This window comes from Caretta caretta, chromosome 11, assembly GCF_965140235.1.
Source record: "Caretta caretta isolate rCarCar2 chromosome 11, rCarCar1.hap1, whole genome shotgun sequence".
Classification (NCBI taxonomy): domain Eukaryota; kingdom Metazoa; phylum Chordata; order Testudines; family Cheloniidae; genus Caretta; species Caretta caretta.
This window is the reverse complement of record NC_134216.1, coordinates 8,426,436-8,441,492: the sequence shown is the minus strand read 5'-3', so window position 1 is coordinate 8,441,492 and position 15,057 is coordinate 8,426,436. Positions and strand designations below refer to the sequence as shown.

Sequence of the window (15,057 nt, the reverse complement as noted above, 5' to 3'; positions counted from 1 at the left end):
GCAATGATTCTTCAATATTAAAAGTGCAATTAAGGGATCAAAACTATTTAATGGATGGCAATCCTTTATATCGTATTGTGTATTTTATATTACGGCACAAGTGGCTAAACGTTTTTTTCATAAATGTGAAAAAATATACATGACACAACACTTTTCAGCATAGAGTAAAATATATGATCACAATAACCCTTTTTCAAGACCAGACAGTTAACCCACACACGAAGTTTCAGAAAATAATGTTTCTACTCTTCCCCGCCCCGTCAGAAATACAAAACAGTCTAGCAGCAATAATTTTCTAGAACAGGTTTTGTCTCCTTCTCCACAGCCACAGGACATGTAGGAAGTCCCATGTTGGAATTTTAATTTGGCTAGAAGCAATCAGCACTTATATAGCACTTTTCATCTTCAATGTGTTTTATAAAACATTACTTCTAAATTTTAAATTGACTTTTTAGCTAATTAACACTAATCCAGGGAGCAGTCTGAATTTAATTTACATAATTCCTAGTTTTAATGACAATGAATTATGACCGACAGAAAAAGCTTCATTTTACAATTTCCATGCTAAACAAGACATACATTCATAAGTGAGAAAATGGATTGTAGCCTTACAACTGGAATTAACATAGCAAGTTTGAGAAGTATTTTAAGCAAAAGAGAAAATAGTTCTTGCAAATCAGCCTAGCTCTTTATTTAATCCAGTTTCATCCCATTGCTTCCCAATATAGATCTCATACCACTCTAAAAATTCCTCTCCCTCCTTGCCACACTACAGATTGGAGAAACCTATATGTAGGAGATAGATGCTAAAATCCTGGACTCAGCTGGTAGAGATGAGTGGAGCATTCATAAGGATTGGTGGGTCTGCTACATGCATTTCTCTGAAAACAGAAAATTGCATGGACAATTAAAGAAGTCAAATAGTGAAACTGAGGCACACTTGGGAAAAACTTTTAAACTAAAATCCTATTCAAGAGTAGCACTATTTAACCTATAATACAGGGGTGGCCAACCTGAGCCTGAGAAGGAGCCAGAATTTACCAATATACATTGCCAAAGAGCCACAGTAATAAGTCAGCAGCCCCCCCATCAGTCCCGCTCTCAGCGCCTCCCACTCACCAGCAGCCCCGCCGATGAGCACCTCCCTCTCCCTCCCCCACCTCCTGATCACCTGTTTCGTGGCGTGCAGGAAGCTCGGGGGGATGGTGCGGGAAGAGGAGCGAGGGCACGGCAAACTCAGGGGAGGGGATGGGAAGGGGTGGAGTGGGGGCAGGGCCTGTGGCAGAGCCAGGAGTTGAGCAGTGAGCACCCCCCGGCACACTGGAAAGTTGGTGCCTGTAGCTCCAGCCCCAGAGTCGGTGCCTGAACAAGGAGCCGCATGTTAACTTCTGAAGAGCCGCATGTGGCTCCGGAGCCGCAGGTTGGCCACCCCTGCTATAATACATTATTCTTCTAGTCTATATAGTTTTTTATACCACACATCACAGTATCTGATTGTTTTTCAGTAGTGCATTAAGCCATGTGACTACACAAATCACACATTGTTTGTTCTCTCATCTGAGGGAGAAGCATGTGCAGTGGAGTGTCTTGTTTCGATAGCAACAGATATATACATATTAAAAAAAATAAGCTACGCGTTTATCAGAAAGTAGTGAGGTCTGCGATCGTCCTTAGTTCCTGGGGGAAGTTCATTCCATAGTCTCAGACCACACCTAGAGAAAGTTCTGTCTCCTGCTTGGACGAGTTTTACTGCTGTGGTAGAGGGTTTCACTGTGCCAGAGGAGCAAAGTTATTGACCACAGTGTTTGTCCCAGAGCTTCAGATGATTGTTTAGACAGCCTGGGCCCAGGCTATGGAGCAGTTTGAAAATAATGACTGAGATTTTGAAATTGATTCAATGGTCTATGAGAAGCCAGTGTAGACAGCAGAGGACAGGTCTGATACGCCCTGGTGACCTGTGTTGCCGAGAAGACACACCAACGAATTCTGCAGTAGTTGGAGTTTTCTAAGTGCTGAAGGCTTCATACCCACATATATTGCATTGCTGTAATCCAGCCAAGTCGTGATGGAGGCTGAATAACTGAGGCCAGATCTTCATCTGCCAGGATGGGACTGAGTTTCCGAGCCAAGGAGAGATGGTAAAAACCGTTACTCACAGATGCAGTTATGTGAGAGCTCTACATCAATGAGGAATCCATGAGTACTCCTAAACTATGGATGGAATTGATTGATTGTGCAAGTGTATCTTCAACCAAAGGATACTGCACCATGGCTGCACACATTTCAAAATACTTCACCTCCATCTGGTTTGGGTTCGCCTTCAGCCAGCTGTTCTTCATTCAAGAGTTGATCTTATCTAAACATTGAGCCATATTGGTGGTAGCAGTTTGGTTGCATGTGGTGAAGAATAGGCTGTGTCTCTTCTGCATATTGCTGGCATTTAAGTCACTGTCATCTGACCAATTCACCTATGTAGGCACAGAAAAGGACCAGAGAGATAACGGATCCTTGCGGACCTCCACAAGTAAGGGGTCTGGTGATGGAGATGCAGTTTCCCCATCACTACTTATTTGGGAGCATCCTTCCAGAAAAGGACTCAAAACACTTTAGCACATGAACCCCTGCCACACCTCTCAAGCGAGAGAGCACCATTTTACGGTCAACAGTGACAAATGTTGTAAAGAGGTCCAGCAGGATGAAAATGGATGTCTGTCCTCCACCCATTGACTGGAAGGGATCATCCAACAGTGCACTAAAGTGCTACTGGTTCCATGTCCTGGCCTGAAGCATATTGTGCAGGATCCAGAATGTCAGATGAGCTCATTATGGCTGACCTTTTGTTAGCTTCTCTGTGAGCTTCCTGAGGAATAGCAGGTTTGACACTGGGCTGTAGCTGCCTATGACTGAAGTATTCAGGATGGGTTTCTTCAGTGTTGGTTGGACTAATAAGCGTTTGAAGGAGGAAGGGGAGATTCCTTCTCTGAAAGAGGCACTCACTATTTTGGTCAGGCGTGGCACCAGTTGTTCATGATTTTCTTTCCTTAAAGAAAAGTTTCTCACACACACACACACTAGGAACAACATAATGTTGTAGTCAAGGAAACTCTTCTTGCCTCCTGCAGTGCCATGGCATAAGACTTCAAAAAATATTTACAACTAGCACAAGACTTCCACCTTCAACACTCTAGCTGCCTTCCCTCTCATTTTAGCTGTTGCAGGACATCAGCAATGACAGCAACATGTGAGGATGCAGAGAGGGGACAGAATGCTTAGTGACTTCTGTGCTGACACTTGATGACAAAAGCCCATTACCAGTCCAATTACCCCATGAGTTAAGTGTCTGTTGTAGGAAGCTGTTCTCTCTCAGAGCACTCCAGAAACATTTGGGTTCCATACACTCCAAAGACAAGAATCAAAACAGGCCCTTGAATGGAAAGATTACTGTAAATCACAGCAGATTGTGTAAAAAGAAAAGGAGTACTTGTGGCACCTTAGAAACTAACCAATTTATTTGAGCACAAGCTTTCGTGAGCTACAGCTCACTTCATCGGATGTGTGTGAGAAAGAGGAGGAAACAGTAGCAATCAATAAGAAAAGGAGTTGGCAGGGAAATTTCTTGCTAGTTTCAAAGTGGATTGTTTGTTTGAAGCTATCCTCTTGCCCAACCCATACATTCCCTAACTAGTGTTCTAACCTGTGTTCAAGTTCTTTGTTTCACCCTGCATTTCCCCTACTTTTTCCTTCTTCCCCAACACACAAAGGCAGAGTGTGTGACCAGTAAGTCATCTTAAATTAATGGAAAGTCTCTGAAGAAGCCAATGAGCAGTGCTGCTGTGGAAAGCAAGCACTTGTGCTAACCACCACCACCACACTATAAATACTACAAGTAGCTGCACAAGTACAGCATGCTCATTTGCAGTTACTGTTCTCCCAGACAGCCACAAATGAGGCCTAGCGTGTGTGATGGTGACATTGACTCCTGGAGCACAAGTACTGGATGGCTGACCAAGTCATTTCACAGAAGGCAAGGAAGTAACTCTCCTGGATAATAATGATTAGCCTGCAAAAGTCTCCAAGGGAGCAAGAAAGAGGAATGATAGATTTCTTCTAGAAAGAAAAAAGGTAACTTATGCCTTCATCTTTACATTTAGTCACCTGGATGATAAGTCGTGACACCTCTCAAAGATCAATGTATGTTCCTCATAGAATCAAAAATGTTATTACAGACACCAGGAATTTGCCTGTAGAGCCAGCACCAGCTGCAGAAAGATTATTGTTCTAGTTGTGTATAGTCACTTTACTTTAGTACTTACTATTGCAGCTGTGATTATAAAGTGTTTGTGGGCATTTCTGGTTCCAGGTCAAGCATTTTACATACAAAACAGCCCTGGACATGCTACTTATATTGTTTCAACAAAATTTACAGGGGCGTATTATTTTACTACTCACTCTAAAGGCCTTATTTGTTAGTCAGTTTAGACAACATCTCTATAAATGCAATGTTTCTAATATTTTTTTAAAAATTCAGGAAAACTGTTTCAAGTATTGGAGAAGGGATTATTTTCTAGTCACTGTACCTCACTGCCACCACAGTACTACTCGATAGTCAAGCAATCCCTAGAATGCCCAATGCTATTTTAACTAGGGCTGTCGAGCAATTAAAAAAAATTAATTGCGATTAATCATGCTGTTAAACAATAATAGAATACCATTTCTTGAATATATTTGAAAATGTAGAAAACATCCACAAATATTTAATTTCAATTACAACACAGAATACCAAGTGTACAGTTCTCACTTTAAATTTATTTTTTATTATAAATATTTACACTGTGAAAAAAAACCCCAAAAATAGTATTTTTCAATTCACCTCATACAAGTACCATAGTGCAATCTCTTTATCGTGAAAGTGCAACTTACAAATGTGGATTTTTTTTTGGTTACATAACTGCTTTCAAAAACAAAACAAGGTAAAACTTTAGAGCCTAGAAGTCCACTCAGTCCTACTTCTTCTTCAGCCAATCGCTAAGAGAAACAAGTTTGTTTACATTTATGGGAGATAATGCTGCCCGCTTCTTATTTAAAATGTCACCTGAAAGTGAGAACAGGTGTTCGCATGGCACTTTTGTAGCCAGCATTGCAAGGTATTTACGTGCCAGATATGCTAAACATTCATGATAGAGAGATTGTACTACGGTACTTTTATGAGGAGAATTGAAAAATACTATTTCTTTTGTTTATCATTTTACAGTGCAAATATTTGTAATCAAAATAATAATATAAAGTAAGCACTGTACACTTTGTATTATGTGTTGTAACTGAAATCAATGTATTTGAGAGTATAGAAAAACATCCAAAAATACTTAATACATTTCAACTGGTATTTTATTGTTTAACAGTGCAATTAAAACCACGATTAATCGTGATTCATCTTTTAATTGCGATTAATTTTTTGAGTTAACCATGTGAGTTAACTGCGATTAATCGACAGCCCTAATTTTAACACATTCTTGAACAGTTAATTATGAGAGAAAGTCCATTTGCTTTAAGACAGGACTTGCAGAGCAACCATTCTGAGCAGTGGCTCCGACAATCTCATTGGTACTGAGCAACTCACACCAAAGTCAACATCTTTCATGATCTAGTCATACGTTAAGAGAGCCGCAGTGAGCCACAACTTCTCAACACTGGGCTGTTCAAACTCAAACAAGACATCACTGACATAGCTATAAACTAAATAGAGCTGAGTGGCAGCAGTCACCATTGTCAGTCCTGTTGGCCAATATGTCATCATGCAAAGCAAACAAACACTCACAAATGATCTTCAGCTCTTTAGGCTGCCCTGTATTTTTAAACAGACACATCACACACAATCAAAAATATTATTTAAGGTTCTTTACGCAGGTTTATCAGAGAAGTCAGCATTCAGATTTTTAAGGATGTTAACTTTCAATAATCTGGTACATGCCAACAGTAATCTGTCTACATAGATATCAGGTAGAAAGCTGCTGAATGAAAAGGTAACAGAACTTCAGAAACAATTTTTATTTCCCTGTACATCACTCCCATTAACTGAGTTACACCAAGGGGCTTAACTTCTCCTTCAATGTGCATGCACAGGACTGAAAAGGAAATATGAACCACCCCCAAATGCTGCTAAGCATCTCTCCATCTAAGTTAGACCTACCTCAGTATGCCACAACTCACTAGCGCAGTGAAAAACATTCAATATTTACAGCACAATGAACATGTTAACTGACAGCACTGACTAACCACTGCATTATCCTTTCAGCACCTATTTATAATCAGATGCTAATAGATCTGGGTTGGTTGCTATGACAAACAGGCATATATAGCTTTATCCAGTTCATAGAAAATAAAGAACTGAACCTGACTGATGCAAGTCAATAGTGTTTAAAAAGCAGCTGTCTCTCTTTCATACCGGTAAGTCCACACTGACATCAGTTCCATCCAGCAACGATACTCGACAAGTGATGATGGATTTTGCATCTCCCGCCGCAGGGATGTGGGTTGCAGCTCTTTGGGCCTCTCTTAGCCGCTCCTTCTCCACATGCTTGCGCATAGACCGACGCCCCAGAGTTCGTCGAAAGAAACGTAACATCTTTGCTATGGAGCCCCAAGACAAAGAAAGGACAGATGTTAACATTTCAAGAAAGCAAAAGAATCTAAGACAGCACTTAATGAAGCCTGTGATTTTCCAGGGGGTCTAATGGAATTAGGGACTCAAATTCAATTGAAGTGTTTAGGGATCTGGGTGCTTAACTCCTTTCAGCTCCTTAGAAAATCCCAAATAAAAGCCTTAGTGAAACACTGAATGGGATTCAGGGATTGGTTCCCAGCACCATGTTAAGACAACTTGGGTGCTTAAAGTAAAGTATTTTAGGAAAATCCAGTGACTCCTTATTCAGATCTCACACCGTTAACAGTGAGCTTATACCCATGGCAGTCAAATTTCTCTATGACCCTAAAATAGTTAGTTATGCTTTCTCCCAGGCTACTTTCCTGATTGAAATGCTCCCCTTTTCATATGGAACAAGTTACAAACAGTTCTAAATACTCTTTGGATTGTGCACAAAATCCAATTTATAAACAAATCAGACAATTTGTACACATTTATTCCCTTTCAGTCACAGAAACGCTGATTTAGGTGGATGAGTGCCTGAGCTGGCAAACCTACCCAGGCTGTAAGTTCCTATCTAAACTACAAATACAATCCCATCAGGGACTTGAGTCACAACAGAAAAGTCCCCTAAGTTAGTTCCAAGCTTGGGCCTCCATCCTGTAAGCTGATCTGCACAGGTGGAAGCCTGTACCTTAGCACAGCCCTGCTGACTTCAATTATGCTCTATGCAGGGATTCAGTTGTTTGCAACCAGGGAATCTAAAAGCTGATCCAGTTTGTAGTATGATCTGGACCTTAATCACACAAAAGGTAATAACCAGCCTACACTACAAAGTGAAAACATGTTTGTAACCAGTTCATGTGATGCCTCCTCTGTGGCCAGGTTCCATAGCATTTGTAATGCACACAAGGCCTAAGACTGTTTTGGGAAGGTCAGTCACCCCTGAGCCCGTGGTTTAAACTGTGCTATGACAAGCACCTGGAGATTTGCACCTTGCATGAATCACATTTGAGTCAAAACAAGCTGGTTCCCTGTAAGTTTCAACCTTAATCACAACCCAAAAGTAAAAAACACCAAATGTATCTTCCGTATTCTGTCTGGACTTGCCTGCCACATGCTATCATGGTGCAAATCAGAAATTCCTCTAAAGTTAACTAAGACCAATAGCAACAGAGACTTAAAAAAAAAAATTACAAATATGACTTGCGTCATAAACCCACAATAATATCCACTCCCATTCATAATATAATCCAATAACATCTGCTGCCATTCATAACGTCAGTTTTACTGAAACTAGTAGACTAGAAGGATGAGGCCTATGTCTCATATTTAATTAAAATGAAAAATATATGGTTTAAAGGGACAGTCAGAAAATCTAACTAAGAAGCCATACAGAAAATGGCAAGCTGAACATCATTTCATTTCTGTCTCCTGCCCCAGCCCTGTCTCCTCTTTGTCTTCACCTCCCAAAAAAACAGCAGCAGAGTTTACAAAGCTACCCACTGCAGTTTAGTATTTAAACAGGACAGTGGGAAGCCACATGCTTCTGCTATAACTGTTCACAGAGACATCCAACAGGTTGTTTGCAAGGAGTTGCTGAACAGCTCAGGCTTCCTCTTGCCCTTCTTCACAATGCTTCATGCTTGGCAAATCTACCCAGAAAAGAGCAACTGAAGAGGAAGACGTGCACAAAACAAAAAAACAGTGTACAAAACTATTTTGCCTCACAATTTGGACTGTTCCAGTAATTTGTACATGTAACAGATTCCTGTGTACAGCAGCTGCCTATAAAAGATAGCTTCGTTGCTTAGAAAACAAATAACTATAGCTTCTTACTTTATCTGGTGCCCAGGAAAATACCATTCAAGCACCTTTAAATAACACTTGAAAGGCTTAAAATTAGAGAATGAACCATCACTAAGTCACACATGCAATAAAACTACAAAAAGCATATGTGGCCTGCCTGGATTTCCAGAGGAGAAAGTGGATGCACTTATGCTCCTTACACAGCAGACAGTCACAGATTTCTTTCTAGGTCCCCCCAAAAGTTTCAATACACACAAAACAACAACAGGGCAGCGGGCTCTGAGGCAGGGTCAACCGACCCCAGCTTAGGCTGCGGGGCGAGAAATCGCCATGTAGACGTTTGGACTTGGGCTAGACCCAGCTCTCAGAGCCGGGGCACCAGCCTGAGCCCAAACATCTGCTAGTTCTAGCCCTGCAGCGTGACCCACGGGCTCTGAGACCCACTGTCACAAGGAGGGGGGCTGTGTGTGTGCGCGCTGTGGAGACACCTAGTCTCATACCTCGGTGGAGATGAGATTGTTCCCGACCTCCCTTGGCTATAAAATCAGAGAGAGTCCCAGAGGGGGGTGGGGGAAGAGGTCCTGAATGCCCAGACCGCGGCGAACAGCTCAGCAGCTCTGAACCGTCTTCATGGTGCCCCCCCCATTTAAGCCCCGGACGCGGCCAGTGCCTCCGGCGCAATCACGCGGGGCGGCCCAGGCGGGGCGGCCGTGACCCGACCGGCCGAGGCCGGGGCAGACCCGCGTCTCTCTCGGCGTGTAACACCCCACCCGGGTTCCCGGGACGGGCCGAGCCTGGCGAGGATCCTCTGCCTGGCTCCCTCGGCACGCGCCTGGGGCAAATCCCCGGCCAGGGCACAGCCCACGGGGTGGGGGGGCCGCCCACGAGGCTGGAGCCCCCGTACACCAGTGTGAGGGGGGCGGCTGGAGCGGAACCGGGGGCTTGGGGGAGGGGGAATAGAGGGGGGCGACTCGGGGTGGGGGGGCGGCTGGAGCGGAACTGGGGGAGATGGGGGGAGCTGGAGCGGAACCGGGGGGTGGGGGAGATGGGGGGAGCTGGAGCGGAACCGGGGGGTGGGGGAGATGGGGAATAGAGGGGGGCGACTCGGGGTGGGGGGGCGGCTGGAGCGGAACCGGGGGGTGGGGGAGATGGGGAATAGAGGGGGGCGACTCGGGGTGGGGCGGAACCGGGGGCTGGGGGGGAGGGGGAATAGAGGGGGGCGACTCGGGGTGGGGGGGGCTGGAGCGGAACTGGGGGGTGGCGGGGAGGGGGAATAGAGGGGGGCGACTCGGGGGCTGGGGGGGAGGGAGAACAGAGGGGGGCGACTCGGGATGGGGGGGGCTGGGGGGGTGGGAGGAGCCGGAGCGGAACCGGGGGGTGGCGGGGAGGGGGAATAGAGGGGGGCGACTCGGGGTGGGGCGGAACCGGGGGGTGGGGGGGCTGCAGGGAAAGGGGGGGCTCGCCCCCACACTATACCACGCGGGGGTTGCCCTGACAGACGCCCCCCCCCAGCCTGCCGGCGCCCGTGGGGACCCCCGGCAGCGCCCCGCCCCTCTCACCTGCTGCCCCGCTCGGGAGCGGAGCCGGCCCCGGCAGCTGCAGTAGGAGCGAGCCCCCGCGGCGGCTCGGGATCGGAGGGCGGAGACTGGGGCGGTTTCGGGGGCGGGCCCAGAACCGGCCGGCGGGCCAAAAATGGCCGCTCGGCTCCGCGAGGTCCCTCCCCCGCCTCCCCTTCAAGGTACTGTGCCGCCCGCCCGAGGGCGTCAGCTCGCCTTAAAGGGGCAATGCCACGCTCCACAGGACCCACGGAGAGCCCTCTCCCCTTACGGGGCCGTGCCACCCACCAGAGGGCCCACAGAGAACAGCTCCCCTTAAAGGGGCAGTGCCACACTCGAGAGGGCCTACGCGGGGCCACCTCTCCTTAAAGGGGCTATGCCACCCTCCCCCAGCGCCTCCACAGGACCATCTCCCCTTAAAGGCGCTGTGCCACTTGCCAGAGGGCCGACGTAGGACCGCCTCTCCTTGGAGGGGCAGTCACCCACCATAGGACCCACAGAGAGCAGCTCTCCTTAAAGGGGCAGTGCTGCTGCTGATAGGAGGGCGGGCATAGGTAACAAGTACCTGCTCCTCTTAAACGGGCCCTGGTTCCAGTGCGGTCAGAGCAGGACAGTGCCACCAGCCTGAGGCACCAGGGAGAGAGGCAGGAGCAGTTCCATTGGGGCTGGGGAACCACAGGAAGCTCCCCTTTAAATGAAGGGCCTCGCCCTTTGGCCACACCCCACACTTGAAACCAAAGGCTGAGTGCAGGAGGTGCTCTCTGTCCTTTAGGTGCCTGTTAACTCTGGAGCCTAGTGAGGACACTTTTATAGCAGACATGTCATGGAACCTCCCCAACGCACCTCCCACTTCTCCCCCCGCCCTGGTAGCAATGATAGCAAAGCTCACCACTGTTCCTACCCTTCTGACAAGCAAAGGCACAGGAGCAGCCTGAACAAAGTTTTCCAGGCTTGGTTAAACGCTAATTACAGGAGAGATGGTATGCAGCACTGCCAACCTATGCCTGTGAGTCTGGCATATGTTACCAAGGGAGGCTGTGGAATCCCCCTCATTGGAGGTTTTTAGGGTTCTCAACCTTCATAGCATCATGACCCCCTCTGACAACAAAAATTACCCTGTGACCCCAGGAGGGGGGGGATAGAAGCCTGAGCCCGCCTACGCCCTGCTGCCCCAGGTCGGGGGCCAAAGCCCGAGCCCCACCGCCCTGAACTGGGGGACAAAGCCAAAGCCCAAGGGCTTCAGCCCCAGGCAGGGGGCCTGTAACCTGAGCACCGCCACCCAGGGCTGAAGCCCTCAGGCTTTGGCTTCGACCGCAGGCGGTGGTGCTCGGGCTCGGGCTTCGGTTTCAGGCCCCTGCAAGGATAAACCAGCCCTGCTGACTCCATTAAAATGGGGTCGCGACTCTCTTTGGGGTCCCGACCCACAGTTTGAGAACCATTGGTAAACAGGGATGGTCTAGGACTAGGTTTACTTGATCCTGCCTCAGCACAAGGGGGTGGACTAGGTGACCTCTTGAGGTCCCTTCCAGCCCTATGTCTCTATGAGTCTATAAATGCTAACTTTAAAAGAGTAATGCCACCAGGGAAGGGTATTTAGGAGAGAGTAGCTCTGACCCAACTCCTGGCAGCTGCAGAACCCTGGCCCCTGTTTCAGAAACTATCATAAGATAATGATGGTTCTCATCAGAGGCGTAGACAAATCAACCCACATTGCACTAGATGGAGATGTTAATTAAAACACCTAAGAAAATGAGCCAGAACATTGTGTCCGATGCTATTGTGAATTCATGCCTCCAAATAGACAGTCACTGTAACTCATGTGCTTCCCTGCAGAGTTTGGAGTAGCAGGAACAGGATTCGTGTACATGCTACTCCAGACACTCAGCCCTCTAACCAGATGAGCCAAATGCAAACGGTAAAAAGTCCCATCTTTTCCACAGACCAGCTTCTTTCGTGGGTAACATCACACCTACACAGACTGTACAATACCCCCATGGCTTTGTAGGTTGACTAGCACTCAATTCTTTCCATGCACAAGTTTTCTATTAGCTGCCTTTTGGTTTGGTTTCCGTGTTTTCTCAGATGCTATGTTTTGCTTCAAAATCCTCTGGGAAAACTCAAGTGAACTACCCATGTGCCTGATTTCTATCCACCAAACATAACATGGCCCATCTTTCCCATAAGGCTCACAGACCTACCATGGAAGTGCAGTTTTTCCTTACTCTGCTTGCATTTAATGTTCCTGAAATATTCTGAGATCCCCAGGATGACCCTTACTATAGAAAGGCAAGATATTTTGGCATAAGGGTGCCCCCTTCGTCTCCCATGGCCAACACAGGCACCTACCCAAGGGAGAAACCATCCCCATTTCCTTTTTCCTATGTCTAGGTGGAAACAGAGGATATTACCAGCATTCAAAAGTCATGAGGCAGAGCCCCCGCCCCCCACCACAAAAATCAGGAAATGGACTTACCACCCGAAACTTTTCTTCTTAGCCTGTCTGATTTTTCAACCTCTAAGACAGTGGTTCTCAACCAGGGTTACACATACCCCTGGGGGTACGCAGAGGTCTTCCAGCGGGTACATCAACTCATCTAGATATTTTCCTGGTTTTACAATAGGCTACATAAAAAGCACTAGCAAAGTCAGTACAAACTAAAATTTCATACAATTACTTGTTTATACTGCTCTATATACTATACACTAAAATGTAAGTACAATATTTACATTCCACTTGGTTTATTTTATAATTATATGGTAAAAATGAGAAAGGAAGCAATTTTTCAGTAATAGTGTGCTGTGACATGTTTGTATTTCTGTGTCTGATTTCGTAAGCAAGTCATTTTTAAGTGAGGTGAAACTTGGGGTATGGAACACAAACCAGACTCCTGGAAGGGGTACAGTAGTCTGGAAAGGCTGAGAGCCACTGCTCTAAGGAAGAGCCACCCGCCTCCAATGCATATGTAACTATGTCAGGTTCAAAATGACCTTAAGGGTAAGCACACAAATACAGGCTACTCGCTGGCCGCTGTGAGGGTGGACTCCACTTGCACACTCCCATATCCTTGGAGGGGAGCTGTCATTCTATTTCCCACATTCCCAATCTCTTATCACTATCCTGCCTCCCACCCGCCGCACTGAGAAACATTGAGGAGACAGCAGGGTACCCTGTGTTGTCAGAAAGAGACACAAAGGGGAGGAGAATACAGGCGCCCTCCCCTACTCACTTTCTCCCTCTATGGTCTTTCCAGTGTCCTATCCTCCCACCTGCCTCCTCATTCCTCTCAATCTGCTCACATTCTTCCTCTCTGCCACCTACTTCCTTGGTCACTTCAACCTCCCTCTTGATTTCCCCTCACAGGCTGCTTTCTGCCACTACCTCTGACACTTCCCTGCAACCTCTCCGTTCCACCAGTCCCTGCAGCCTCCCTCCCATTAGACAGCTAGGTACTTATATGGCCCTCAGAACTGTAGTGTCTGAGCCCCAACAGCATTTCCTGCAGCACGGAGTCCCTTAGAGGTGTCTTGTCCAAATACTGATTTTTGCTGAGTACATCAGCGTGATCACAGAACAAGCTGATGTGAGATAGATGAATGGGGGAAAGAGGGCTGTAGATTAACAACTTCCTTAGAGGCATGAGATTTGACTACAGTTATGTAAAATTAAATGCCATGGTGAGCTGTTTGTTTGTCTCCCATGCAAAAATCAGCTCAGCCACAGCCACCACCTTCATAGGACACATGTGCGCACACAAATTTTTGATGGTTCAGCACTTTTTATCCTTACAACAAATGGGGTTTGTTTGTTTTTTTTACACCAAAAGACTAACAAGTGAATACTCCTAAGGAAACAAATGAACATCCCATGAAATAAGACTGCATTCACATCTACAGAGCAGTAGGGATAGGTGGCATTTAATGGAGCTGGTAATTGCTCAGAGAGAGGCTTTCAGGCTAAGAGGTCCCGAAGTTGACTCATCATTTGAAGTGTGAAAGAAAAGCAGTCTGAAACAGGAAAGCTCTAAGGGTATGTCTATACTGCAATTAAAAACCCATGGCTGGCCTGTGACAGCTGACTCAGGTTCACGGGACTTGGGCTCAGGGGCTGTTTAATTGAGGTGTAGACATTTGGGCTCTGGCTGGAGCTCAGGCTCTAAGACCCTGTGAAGTACTGTGGGAGGGTCGCAGAGTTTGGGCTGCACATCTACCCTAAGCCCGAACCCTGTGAGCCTGAGTCAGCTGGCACAGGCCAGCCATGGGTGTCCGAGATGTAGACATATCCTGTGGGGTCTTCCTTTGCAAGATAAATACAAAGGTGTATTCTCCATTTATGCTCTACATAAGGACACAAACATTCTAATTGTTAGCCAAAATATTATGCGTATGCATCACTATGTATTAAACACACATTATGTAACATCTGAATGTTGGGTAATCCTGCTAATTGTATACCGTGAATTGTATTATGCTTTCCCCAGAATACTATTCACTCCAGTTTACTCATATTAAGGTATATCCCAAAACACTTTGCAACAGTCTGTTGCAGAAAAATAAAAAACCTGTCAGAAGCAAGATGTAAGAAGGTATGCTCTGGTATGGTTACGGAGTGCTTTCCACTGATACCTGGAATGTGGTATCCAAAACAATGAGGAAGGTACAGGATAGGTTGGAACAGAAAAACAAGTACCAACCAGCGGGTGACATACAGTGCTCTCTAACTTGCAAACGGGTACAATAAATATAACTAGTCTTAGGTGCATGTTTTCGAAGCAGTCCTGTTATACCAACAAAAACCAGCAAGATCTTATTAAAGGGAAAAAGGCAAAATACCACGTTTATTGTGAATACAGAAAGAATCATAGTAAGCAGTTAGTTATAGTTATAACATTCCATTCAATCTCATATTTATTCACACATTCATTCATATACAAACACACACACACAGGTTCTGCAAGGTTATCATCATAGTTACCAGCCTTAGAGTTGCTCATGCCAAGCCACTGGTCAGGTGGCGTGGACATAAGGAGGGAGCAGGGCCTTGTCAGATGCTCA

The 15,057-nt window shown here is 46.2% G+C and overlaps 1 protein-coding gene across 2 annotated transcripts in view; it reads right to left on the bottom strand.

Moving 5' to 3' along the window:
* The window catches only part of EPB41L5 (erythrocyte membrane protein band 4.1 like 5), a 63,886-nt gene extending 53,769 nt beyond the window's left edge, over window positions 1-10,117 (bottom strand). For both annotated transcript variants that reach the window (XR_007359148.1, XM_048869702.2), the window contains exons 1-2: window positions 10,009-10,117; window positions 6,443-6,627 (exon numbers count right to left, since the gene is read on the bottom strand). Coding sequence is in view for 1 of the 2 variants with exons in the window: in XM_048869702.2 (XP_048725659.1) it covers window positions 6,443-6,622 (180 nt within the window). In the remaining variant the exon portion in view is untranslated. The remainder of the gene's footprint in view (window positions 1-6,442; window positions 6,628-10,008) is intronic.
* Window positions 10,118-15,057: the final 4,940 nt, after the last annotated feature.